This window comes from Ruditapes philippinarum, unplaced genomic scaffold, assembly GCF_026571515.1.
Source record: "Ruditapes philippinarum isolate M1 unplaced genomic scaffold, ASM2657151v2 ctg1469_1_1_1_1, whole genome shotgun sequence".
In the NCBI taxonomy this organism is placed as follows: domain Eukaryota; kingdom Metazoa; phylum Mollusca; class Bivalvia; order Venerida; family Veneridae; genus Ruditapes; species Ruditapes philippinarum.
Window position 1 is genome coordinate 253,888 of NW_026859600.1, and position 13,105 is coordinate 266,992.

Sequence of the window (13,105 nt, forward strand, 5' to 3'; positions counted from 1 at the left end):
TGATTCAATTTGAGACAGATGGTCATACGGTATGGTCAAAACTCAAAAGAAAACGAATATTAATATTAAAAATGGAAATTGTGCAAAAGGCCTCTTAAAACATGTTATTTTTGAAAGTCAATCAAAAAATTTATTTTAAAAAAAAATGAAAAAAAAAACAGAAAAGGAGAAGCATGGCCATCACTGGCAGATTCATTATATAACTCATTTTTTGTTGTTGCATGTTTTATAATGAAGTAAAACTCATAGTTGAGTTGCAGCTTACACTGTTGGTGTTTTTCCAGGTGTTTATTACTACTGATTATAATGCGTATCAAGATCTCGATATTATACATAAGTCAGCAGAAACGCACATCCAGATTTTTTACTCTCTTTGACTACCTTTGAATAAGAACTATATATTTAACAGAAGGTATAAAGTATCTCAGGTAAGGTTCAAAATATTTGTTTGGCCATGATCCAGAAACCATCGTTGTGTATACCTACACATTCCTTAGAGATAAAAGTCTGGGCTGAAACTTCTGAATGTTTATAACAGCTGTCTTTCTAATAAAAGGTGTGAATATTTTAAAGGGTAAGTACGTTCCGAAAACAATTTTGCTGGAATAAGTAATCATTATCGCCCACAACATCTCATAGAAGGTTATAAATCGGTTATCGTGAATATAATGATCTGTTTTATAAAAAAAAAAGAATAACTAAGCAGTTGCTAAAAAGCAATTGCTTTCAAGATTTTATTACTTGAAAATTGACGAATTTTACTCCAAACGTAACAAGATAGCGAATTCTTAAAATTGAAAGAATTTTATCTAAGATACAGTAGCTATAATGTATCTATGAATAAGTTTTCAACATACTGCCATTTACTAATACATCGATGTTTTTACAAAAAAAAAAATGCAAAACAAATGTTAAATTTCATTTTCATACCTGACAGCTTCAATTTCCTCATCCTTTTCGCGAAGTCTCTGTTCCATTTCAGCACGGAGGGCCTGAAGGGCAGCATTGGCGTTGGCAAGTTTGTTTTCTGCGTCCTTGAGTGCATCCTCGGTGTCACGGAGAGCTGCGGCGAGGTTGTCGCGTTCAGCGGTAAGAGCGGCGTTAGCGGAGGTCAAGTCATTGATTCTTCTGTTGGCATCCTTCAAGGCGTTGTTAGCTTCACGAAGTTGGTCTGTAAAGTTAAATGAATATAGCTTTTGTTCAGCATAAAAATCTTGTTTATCAATTATAAACTTAGTTTTTGTTTTAAACTAATATCCCATCAGTCAGAATAAGAATGCTGTTTTATCACATGATCATAAAATGATATCGGAGCAGAAAAATAAATTATTAAAACATTGATTTTGTTATGATGACAGTAAAAAATGTATACCCGAAAGTGATTTATTCTCTCGTTCCAAGTTGGCATTCTTTTCTTGGAGTTCAGCAACAAGGACCTTGAGTCTGTAGACTTCGGCTTCAAGAGCAGCCTTGTCAGCACGGAGAGCCTGGTTCTCAGCAGCAAGATCGGCATTCTGTTTCTGGAGGGCGGCATTGTCGTTCTCCAACTGTCTGTTTCTCTTGGTGAGGTCCTGGACGATGATCTGGGTCTATTGATGAGAGGAAAATAGAATGATGAATCAAATCAAACCGATAAAACAGATCAGATCATAAATCTTATACTGTAACAATACTACTGTTATGCTTCGAAACTTCGAAACGACTTATTAACAGTTGAAACTGTATTTTCATTTTGTTATTAATTTAACGGCATCTAAAATAAACAAGCACATTTATCAAATCTTTTTATATTTTTTAAAGGAGAAATATAAAGAAAATGGAAACGAAATATAAGAATTACGTTTTCGAGTTCGATGGTGACTTCACGGAGTTCAATGGTCAGCCTGTTCTTGGCCTTCTCGAGGTTGGCGGCTCTCTGTCTCTGTTGCTCAAGCATGTCTTCGAGTTCCTGGATCTTTACGCTCAATCTGCGTCTGTTAACACATAATATATAGTGCATTATACATTCATTCTATTCTAAGTGTTGAAATATATGCTGATTTTGAGACTAAAACGACCTGTTGGTTTGATTTTTTGTTTGTTTACTATTATAACTTAATTTCTGTCGTTATTTGTGGAGGTATTATTATACAATCATATGACTTAAAGGCATAGTCAAGACGCTTTTGAAAATCTTTATTGATAACTAGAAAAAAGGCATTCAAGGGAGGTTATTAAGTTCAACAAGGATATAAATAACGAATAATATGAAACTATGTGTAAAGAATTTAAAGAAATACAAGTTTTTGTGTTAAATGACTAGTTAAATACCTGAGGTCTTCGTATTCTTCGGTCTTGGTCATCAGATCCTTTTCCAACTTGGTCTTCATAGCCTGGAACTCGGTTTGAAGCTTGCTGTACTGTTGTCGAAAAGAAATACAATAAGGTTACTGCATATTTCACATATGCAAATATCTTACATGATAAAAACATCATTTTTGACATAACCAAATTATGAAAATTCGAGAGTACAATCGGAATTGATTTTTTTTCAAAGAACATTATACATTTAAGCCAAGTCTATCATACAATGATAAATGTTTGCATAAATTGTGTTACCTGTTGTCTGTACATGGAGGCATTTTCGGACTCTTCCTCGTAGCGGGCATTCAAGTTATCGTAATCGGCTTGGAGTGCGGCGAGTTGTACCTGGAGGTTCTGTCTTTGCTGCAATTAAAATAGAACGAGTGAATATATTTTTAGTTATCTAGTTATTCTGTACACTTAAAAGTTGACTGCTTTTTTTCATATCTGAACATTCATTTTTCTTTTCATGGAAATTCATCCCCTTAACAATCGAAAATTGTAATTATTTAGGTAAACTATGTTTAATTTCATAACTATATTGACTTAAGATGAAATGATCTATTTAGATATGTTCCAAGGTGAACCTACCCTGGATTCGTCATCGTAGTTTCTCTTGAGGTCGTCCAATGAGACCTGGAGTTGTTGTTTAGACTTGGCAAGAGCAGCGTTGGCACTGTCCAATTCCTGGTTGATATGCTGAAGGTCGAAGTTCTCCTTTGTGAGACGGGCTTTAACTGCATTGGCATCGTTCAATTGTCTGAAAGATTAATTTTGCCAGTTAAGTTTAAAATCAGTCGTTCAGAAAACAACATTTATATAACATTTTCTAACAGATGTAGATCAATATATTTTCGTAACTAGGCAATTAACGGTTGGAAACAGTATGATGAAAAATAAAGAGTTATATGTGTAATACGATGTATATATAATGAATTACCTGGTAAGGTCATCGACCTGGGCCTTCAATCTAGCCAATGATCCTTCAAGTCCTTCTACCTTAGCATCAGCTGAAGCCTGTTAATATTATAATACGATCAGTATTGTTCTTACATATTTAAATAAATGTATCAGTATCCAACTAGATAACCAATCTAATACGTCACAACAGCCTATATTTGAGGTAACAATTTAGATGTTTGTGAAATATCTAAACATTATGATTTGCATATTCCAAACGTTTCGTTTCACTGCTTTCTTTACTACAAATACGGTTACAGTATCAATGGCAATATGTAGTGAAAAACAATGTTTTAAAACAATAGATTAAATTATAGTAGTCAAAGGAATGAAATATGTGTCTAACCTTGCCCTTGGAAAGAGCTTCGTTGATTCCTTGCAAGTTGTCGATCTCAACGAGTAACTGGCTCTTCTCTTTCTCAACTCTGTACAGATAGTGGCAAATAATATGTTAAATTTGATGTTCACCTTGATTACCACTAAACACACATATACACACACAAGCACGCACACATAATGGCGGTCTTTTTTCTTTTGTCGGAGTCCAGATAAGCAGCATGCACAAGACATTTAACACAAACACACACACGTAAAAGCAGTGTAGACTTTTAACAAAATTGTTATAAGGTATGCTTCATTAATTTTGTCGTATTTCTTTCCAACTTGGTAATTATTAATCTTCTGTGCTTGATTAGTACAAATATATGAATAAATGAATCACGATAATGTATCATGTAAATAAATATAAGTCGTTGATTAATTATTTTATTGATCATGTTAACAAGAATATTAGTTTATTTGATAGTAACATATAATTACCAACGTAAGAACAAAGGTAGAATGGTTTGATTCATGTTAGATATATACTGTAATAATCGGTCTTTAGTGAACATTTTATTCAGTAAAAGATGTGAAATATTTCAGCTAAATGTATAAAACGTGAACATAGCTTGTAAATTGTAATTGGGTTTTCCATGTTAGTTTGACATTAGTAGAAACAGAAAGAAACAGGGTTTTCACCCCCACTCTGCCTTGTAACGAAGTAAAGGTTGGTGAGTTATTTGGTAAGATTTTGTAATTGGGAGGCCGTAACCTTAGGGAAGAATGGGTTTTTTTTCCAAAGCGGACTCACTATTTCTAAACTCGGCTACAAGTATGTAAATTGTAATTGATATCCATTATATCACATCAATTTACATACATGTATTCTGATACATGGTTTCTTTAACTGTCATTTTGTCTTTAAGCGCGACGGGTTTACTTTTGACTAAATGAACATTTTAATTAATGAGTATATGAATGTTAATAAAATAAATAAATAAACAATGGAAGTTGTGATATAAACGTTATATGAAAGTATTCTACCTGTAAATAGCCGCAACTTTCAGACAAAGACAGTTGAAGAACAAACACAAATTCTGTTAACTACATTTTTATATATTTTCATGTTTTCTTGTAAATGTTTGTTTTCTTATGGAGGATTCAAAATTGTAGTTGAACAGAACAGTGGTTTGTATCATGTATCATCTGTATTGAGTTACTCGAACCTGATTTTGGTTTTGGAGAGATAATCGATTTGGTCAGAAAGGTCGTTGGTTTGTTCAGTATATTTCTTTCTCAAACTAGATTCCTGGCTTTCGAATTGGATAACCAACAGTTCCATCTCTTTCCTCACTTTTGTTATTTCCTGATCTTTCTTTCTTACCATTTCGGCCTATGTGTAGAAAGAAAGAAAATACAAAGTCTTTACATATATTAAACATTTACACACAGACATGTGTACCTGTTTTTAGTTTTTTGGAGATAATCGAGTTGGTCAGACATGTCATTAAGAGCCTCATGGTGTTTCTTCCTCATGCTAGCTTCTTGACCCTCATACTGGATGGTCAGCAATTCAATGTCCTTTCTCAACTTCTGGTTCTCGGCGTCCTTCTTTCTAACCATTTCATGCTAATAAGAGATATACATTTTAAAATTTTCATCATATGGGTAAACATATGACCTTCAATATATAAACGATTCCAAGTGTGATTTTCTTGCTGCTACAGAAACGTTGTCAGACAAGTAGCTAAACTGGAAACAAACTGTGTTCACTTCACATATAATAATGCATTAAACATTTGTTAATCCACATAGCATCATGTAGTAATGTTATAACAAGATAAATTCAAATTAGTTTTTAAAAGGAACAAACGACAATAAAATGTCATTTGTATCTTTATCTTTCCGTTCATCTAAATGTAATTATAACAAATTTAACTTTAATATTAAATGCCATATCATGAATGAATCACAGGTCGGAAAGTCAAACCTACCTGGATGCTCGATGCACCGCCGGTTTCCTCGAGTCTGTCTGAGAGCTGTTCGACCTGGAAGGAATATTCGGCGCACTGTTTCTCAAACTGAAATATATAAAGGACGTTATATCATTTGTCTTTTTTTTTGCTTTTCGGATGATATTCTAAAAATAAATGGCTGTTTTTCCCCCAACAGTGTAGCTCAGACGTGTTGGTTTTGTTTAGGACAGACATTATTAAATTTCACATTGGAATGCTTTTATGCAAATAAATTGATTTTATTTTGATTTATTTTGTATTGTTTGTATTGTCCATTTTTTTTAAATATTGGATGCATTGTTTGACATATGTTATATTTTTAGAACATACATACATGATATAAAGTCAGCAATTATATTCATTAGCTGTTATTGTAATTGACAGAAGGTCTATAGAGGGTTTATGTACGGGTACAATATCAATATAATACTTGTCTAAACATTTATGAATATCGTCTGCCGTAGTATTTTTTCTAAGTTCTTCGTATATTTTACATCATAAATCAGAATTAGTTTGGCAACAGTTATGACGTTGAGGTATTTCGATGAGAGAGGAGAGGAGCGTGAACCACAATCTAACATACATATTTATTGGTTAACACTAGTGACGTCGCATGGCACGCGCAGACTTATATAGCAACGGTTACTAAGGAAAGTAAAGTGAATGAAAGTAGGAAGATTATACAGGTAATGATTATTGTAACATGAATTATAAACCGCTGAAGATGCAACTTTATTTCATAGGTCTTTTGTCAGATCTAATTATCTTGAGGGAAGATAAAATCATTATTGCCGACAGCGCCTGCAGATGAAATACAGTTATATATTTTGGTAGATTTGCCATATGATACAGGACATCTAGATCTGATTATCAAACGTCAATAGAATAAATATTTCGCTTATTTGTCTTTTAAGATATTGCATTAATCAAATATCACTGTACTGCAAAAATCGTTTATTATAAAAAAGAACTTATTTACTTCTTATATATATAATGATATAATCATAAAATACAGGCCCAGGGAATAAAATCTCCTTAAAATTATAACTTTCTATTCGTATAATTTATTATGTATTTATGACAATGACTAAGGTACCGCTCAGCAAGTAATAAAGCTATAAGTTATGAATTTATTTCAGCGACCTTCTGCTCTATCAGGTTGTATATATTCAATGGAAAAGTCGTTTGGTACGTATGTGTGGTAACCATGGTGATACAGCAGACGTGGAATTTACCAAAACATTAGAGATAAGATGATAGAAGAATGCTGAGCATTTAAAAAGATAAACAGATATAAGATAGAAACGTCAATTTGTGTAACATTTAAATTTACACACAAAAACAATACACCTTATAATAAATAAATGGCAAGCCCGCATTTTATTGTAGATTATCTCATTGTATGTTATAATAGACGTTTTTTTTTCATAATATGAAGTTGCATATCCAATAGATGGGTCAAATCAGATTAACAAGGTGTTGTGATAGACGGGCATGTAAGTAACGATATATACATGTATATATAAATATATATGTACAGATGGGATAACATATTACCTGTTAATGATATGAATGCACGTATATTCTGTAAATATTTACAATTAGCAATGCACTGTTCTCATTTTATCAGCATTTTTATAAACAACGTATCCTAAATATTATATAGATAGATATAAAGGAAGATACGCAAATTAGAGAATAAAACTACTAGTACTATGCCAAGTCCTGCAGCTGCATGTCGACTTTTTACTCGAAATAACTTGTAAGTATATATAACAGGGAGTGTTCAGCATTCCACAGAGAAAAAAAACAACATATCTACAGCTTCATGATCACCTGAATATTAGAACAGCGGTTAAACTACTGCTTCCCGCAACAACAAATTTCTACCTACATTCAACTTAGATAAATATTGAAAACTTCTGGAAATCAGCTTCTTAAATGTCAATAAAACATCTTTTTGCGTCAGAAGAATTGCTGATGGATAAGATAAAGGTGTTGTATACAGACTTAGACACATTCCTGTAACCGTAAAACAGACTTTAGCTATGCTGCTCTAAATCTGTAATTTATTTAGTGTTTATAGTATCACTTTTACCGCCTACAAATAAAATTCTATAGTTTTGTCTTGCGTTGGAGTTTGATTTTCGTAATCTTATTTTTGTTCTTGTTTCTCAAGGATATGTTGTTGTTCATTATATTAATCAACTGATGTAAATAATTGACATATATTGAAAACAGCACAGGGATATATATATGTTTGTATCATATATAGTCACTAAGTTCAATAACTTCTCATAAAGTCAGCATTTTGACATTACTTACAGGTAAAATAAATGTAAAAATATGTGAAAGTCTTGAATGTTTATCAGTAAGAATGTTTAAGTTAGATGGGAGTGACTTGATATTATATAATCAGGCAGTAATGGATTTTGAGGACATACACATTACTGAGTCATAATAACGCTCATAACTTACCGGTAAACATTATTGTTTTGTCTGTTGATTACAACTATATCGTGTGCCAAATGCCTTTTCAGAAAGCATGAACTTTAGCAAGTGTTCAGCCACAAGAAGGTAAGCATTGTCTGATAATATTTCTGGCATACCTATTACTTGCGAATCAGTGAAATAAATTTTACTTACCCTGAGGCGCATGTCTCTTTCGCCATCAAGCGCATCTTCTAGTTCCCTGATACGACTCTGAAATAATAAGATATAAAATCATCATATATATGAAGTATAGTAGCTTTAAAAACAAAGTTCGAACAGACAAAAGTATCTAATGACTTAAAAGTTTTGACTAGTATTATTTTAAGCAAAACTGATTTAATGAAATGAAAAAGAATTTTTATTTAAAATGATATAAATCAAGTATTTAAAGCATTTGCAAGGCGAGCATGCAGCCAAAAGCAACATTGATAACATTTCAAAAATCTACAATACAAGACGTTCACTGGTTTATTTGAGGATGACATGTTTGTTGTTTTGTTGATGGATGGATAAGACTTTATCTATCATGCGCTAATATGAACAATTCATATAGAAATACCAAAATACACATCAAGTCAAAAGGATTTTTAGTATTTCTATCGCTTTCCACACAGACCGCTGTTTTCTATTCCTGCTTTTGGGTAAAATCTTTAAAAAATGTTGTGAAATCACTTCGTCGGGATAAGATGTTATGGGATTGATATATTTTCATTGACTGATATCATAAGGAGTTATTCACTTCAAGATGGAAGCTGTCAAATTAAGATATCAGGTAAGCTGGTGTTCGGATTTCAGTGACAAGGGTTTGAAAGGTGCCAAGCCAAAAAGCTCTAACCACAATTACCAGCTTCTACCTGATAGCGAAGCTCTGCGTCCCTATGAAACACGTCTTTTGTTTGGATTACTCTAGTTGAATCAGAAACATCGCTATGTGATGAATCTCCGCTTATTATTACAGTTTTTTTCTTCACAATTCGTGACGAGGATCCTGGACCAGAACTCTATTATTGGACAAATATATGCAATAAGTGATGACGTAATTTATATGTACAGAAAGCGCATCGTAATGCCGCCGTCAACATCTGAAAGTGAAAGCAGCTAAGACTACATCGACTAACTATAACTAATTTATTTTCAGTGCATACATGTATTAACGATCTTTAATCACTTAAGTTCAATGTTGAAATAATACTAAACTTCCATTCATTCATGCTATTCAAGACTCGTTGAACAATATGTATTCTATTATATATCATAAAAAAATATTATCTCCTTTTTGTTATTGTTTTTATTTCATGTATATTAAAGTAAAATTTTGTAAGCTAAATAAAATATAAGAGTGTTTTATTATTTCTTTAGTGTATAATGTTGAAGAGTACCTATCATATGAAAGAGACTGTAGACTGGGGAAATGGTTAGCAAATACTGACCAATGTTATGACAATCAACAATAGTTATCATAACTATCACCAATAGTTATTATTATTAATAGCATTATTATGATATCATTCTCTCATCCGATAATTAATTGCAGACTATACAATAAGACTAACCGGTTAACTATTTTGGAGTAATCTGTGAAGTGTATAAGAAGCAGACGATAAGACAGTTTCTGTTTATTTCCTATCAGTCGACTCTCATTTGTTAATCAAGTCCATATCAACAATTTATCGTGCAGGAAGGAAGAAATACCAGGAAGTCTTGTTTTGTTTTATCATTTTATGTTGTCCATATTCTTTTAATTTCATTTCATTTATTGCAATAAAATGCAAAAGTGCTAATAAGTACAAGTTCCGTGAAGTATATTTGTCTAACACAAAAGTGTTTTGGTTGCATTAATTAACGCGCGTGAGAGCTGTCAGTTTATATTAATTTCAGAGACTAAGATTCACTGATGAGCCGACAGATATAGAATACCTGGAATTATCCGTGTATGAATACACGCGAGCATACCTAGGTGCGCGCTATCCATAAAAGGAGGCAGCGTCTATTTTTAGACACTCGAGTAAAACAAAATGGCGGCTCAATATTTTGACAATTCAAACAAAATTCTAGCATAATACTGAATCATTCTCTTTCGGCTTTATTTCCATATTGTTTATTATGTTTTGTATTTATCTTCCGGCATAATTAATGTTTGTTTATTGCTGATCATAGAATGAACAATACCATGCCACATTTTTTAAGTTTTTTAGTTAAACAAAATAAACAAAAGAAAAAGCTAATCAGTAAAGAAATGTGATAACTACAAAATGTATACCTGACATTATTAAAACTTTGCCTACAAGCATTGACACACAGAGAAACTTTGTAGAGATTTTGTAACGAAACGTCTATGATTCTTAAAAAATCTTTTAACAAATAAATTATTATTTAATCATAAGAATATTATTCAGTTGATACGGAATTTAACTGTTGCTGATAGCTTGCGCCATTTTACACAGAGGAATTTGTTAAAAAAAAACATTCATTTTAGCAAAGGAAATTATCTGTCCATTCACTTTTATTATTCATTTGACTAAACTTATTTTATTGCTAGATAATAAAAACAATTAAAACTAGCTGATGTCTGTTTATCTGTTTTAAAGTACTGTTTAATAAAGATCTAATAAAATCATACGATTCGACTTGCTTATAAACATTAAAGTCGGTAAACTCTCTCAGAGACTAATAGAAAATTCCCGATCTTATAATTGTTACTATTAATAGATTTAATGAAACCTATCTGTACAGGTAAAATACATTCTAACCAAAACAGGGAAATCGACAGGTGGAGCTTTTGTTTCCATAGTAACACAAACTTCCTGGATTTATGTCCGCCATTTATAAACATTTTAAACATATTTGTGTCGCGAATTTTGATAATTCAGTCTTGTTTAGCAAAGCCTGATGATTAAAGTCTATCAGAATTGACCTCTATGACATTGAAAATTTACATTCTGGTATTGTTATGGTTACGCTCTGAGATATACAGGTAGAAATGATTATTTCAGCTTTTCATAGCTTTTTTGTGTCAAGGATACTTGTTGTTCATGAGAATTTCTCGTAATACTTATTAATATCATAACAGTATTTGTGTTACATGTTTCTGTAGTATTGACCAATTGGAATGGCTTGATCATTTGTTCCAGTGGCGAATAATTTTACACTCATTTCGGATAGTCCATGCTTCATTAAATCCAATTTCACAGAAAAAAGCTAAGCTATTTCACAAGCATGTATTTAATCCTTTGATCTACATTTAAATCCGTATATAAGAACCTAAAAGTTTGATATTAAAGCCGTTCCATACAGTATGCACTGTTTATAATATTCATAAAGCACTATTCAAGCAGCGATTGCACATTTATCAAAAAACACATAAACATCACATTGAAAAATACATTCACGTAATCCAATGTCGTATCAACACTGAAAGCAAGACGTTCTGAAAGCAACACTTTATGATAAAGCACATATACAAGACACATTTTTTTAGAATAAACATTTATGTATACAGTTACATGAACATAAGCACAAATAGTTGATTTATATTTAACATTAAAAGAGTTACTAATTGCAAGCAACCAAGCAGCAATATCTAGCAAAGTTTTGTTACTTAAATGTTATAGAGTAAGCAAACAAACAATCTAAAACAATAAAACAACACTTACCTCTAATCTGTTTTGTGAAGAAGGAGAAGATCCTCTGTAGACATTGTATGTCCTAGAGACGCGAGTCACTTTAGTGGAGGATGAATCGTCCATGAAAGACATCTTTACTGGTTATTTAAAATGTCTGAAACACTAGAGAAAAAACAAGGTAGAACAAATATAACGAAATGTGCCGTCCACGGTAACAGGTTAAATTCCTCTAACGCCCAGCTCTGACAGACTTGTTACTCTTGCTCTCCCGAAACTCTGTTCCTTAAATACCTGTATACATTAAGTTATATAGCAGAGGTTTCCGCCAGGTGGAGCTATTTAAAGCTATTACCTGTAGTCTGCAAGTAGGAGTGTAACCAGATACGCTAACGCAGATCCAGAAATTTTACGTACATTGGCCTATGGCATCTGCTGGCAAATATTCACTGGTATTATAATATAAAGAAAGGGAAAATATAACAATGTAAATATTTGAAGACATATTTAATGTAATTGATACTTAAAATCGAACATGTATACATTTAAAGAATCAGCAAATGAAAATGATCGCCAAAATACAATGAAATAAAACAAACGCTTTTACACCTAACAAAACAAGAAAGGTGTTTTATGAGGTCATTCTGTTTACTTGACTTTAATGGCTGCGACATAATAATGTTGTCTTTGGAGATTCATAATTTTGAGAACCGTATTAAAGCTGGTGTAATATTGTTGAGAACCGTATTAAAGCTGGTGTAATATTGTTGAGAACCGTATTAAAGCTGGTGTAATATTGTTGAGAACCGTATTAAAGCTGGTGTAATATTGTTGAGAACCGTATTAAAGCTGGTGTAATATTGTGAGAACCGTATTAAAGCTGGTGTAATATTGTTGAGAACCGTATAAAAAGTTGTTGTCAGTTCATAATAAACTAATTTTCTCTTACATGCATATAGAAGCTATAAAATGAGAGCAAATTGTAAAACACAGTTCAAATGATTATATATAGTCTGCATGTATATTAAAAGTGAATTACATTACATATTACATAATACTATTCTTATGCTTTAAAACACATTGAACAGTATATATATGTATAATTGAAACAGTAGAAGTTTCTAAATTACATTATGATACAATGTTAATATGAAGATACGGTATGATATAGGCATAATGAATAATCTATCTTATATTTTATAGATATTTCATAACTGTTTTAAGTTGATACGAAGTTCAATACAACTCGTTATTTCAAAGTTTAATTACGCCATTGTTAATTTTATCGAACTACAACAAAAATATAATTGTTTCCTTAGCATTGATACGAAGAACATGTCAACTGATTTACAA

The 13,105-nt window shown here is 31.9% G+C and overlaps 1 protein-coding gene across 3 annotated transcripts in view; it reads right to left on the reverse strand.

Moving 5' to 3' along the window:
* LOC132757215 (paramyosin-like) overlaps nt 1-12,040 on the reverse strand; it is a 16,074-nt gene extending 4,034 nt beyond the window's left edge. The window contains exons 1-13 of one of the 3 annotated variants that reach the window (XM_060748428.1): nt 11,786-12,040; nt 8,987-9,133; nt 8,286-8,342; nt 5,619-5,705; nt 4,851-5,017; nt 3,650-3,728; nt 3,284-3,360; nt 2,935-3,103; nt 2,599-2,706; nt 2,311-2,399; nt 1,841-1,973; nt 1,373-1,589; nt 931-1,171 (exon numbers count right to left, since the gene is read on the reverse strand). In XM_060748428.1, the coding sequence (XP_060604411.1) occupies nt 931-1,171; nt 1,373-1,589; nt 1,841-1,973; nt 2,311-2,399; nt 2,599-2,706; nt 2,935-3,103; nt 3,284-3,360; nt 3,650-3,728; nt 4,851-5,017; nt 5,619-5,705; nt 8,286-8,342; nt 8,987-9,133; nt 11,786-11,887 (1,673 nt within the window). In that variant the 5' untranslated portion in view covers nt 11,888-12,040. Of the gene's footprint in view, nt 1-930; nt 1,172-1,372; nt 1,590-1,840; nt 1,974-2,310; nt 2,400-2,598; nt 2,707-2,934; nt 3,104-3,283; nt 3,361-3,649; nt 3,729-4,850; nt 5,018-5,086; nt 5,254-5,618; nt 5,706-8,285; nt 8,343-8,986; nt 9,134-11,785 lie in introns of all 3 variants that reach the window. The other 2 variants (XM_060748427.1, XM_060748430.1) reach the window with 2 other exon arrangements.
* Between the last annotated feature and the right edge of the window lie 1,065 nt (nt 12,041-13,105).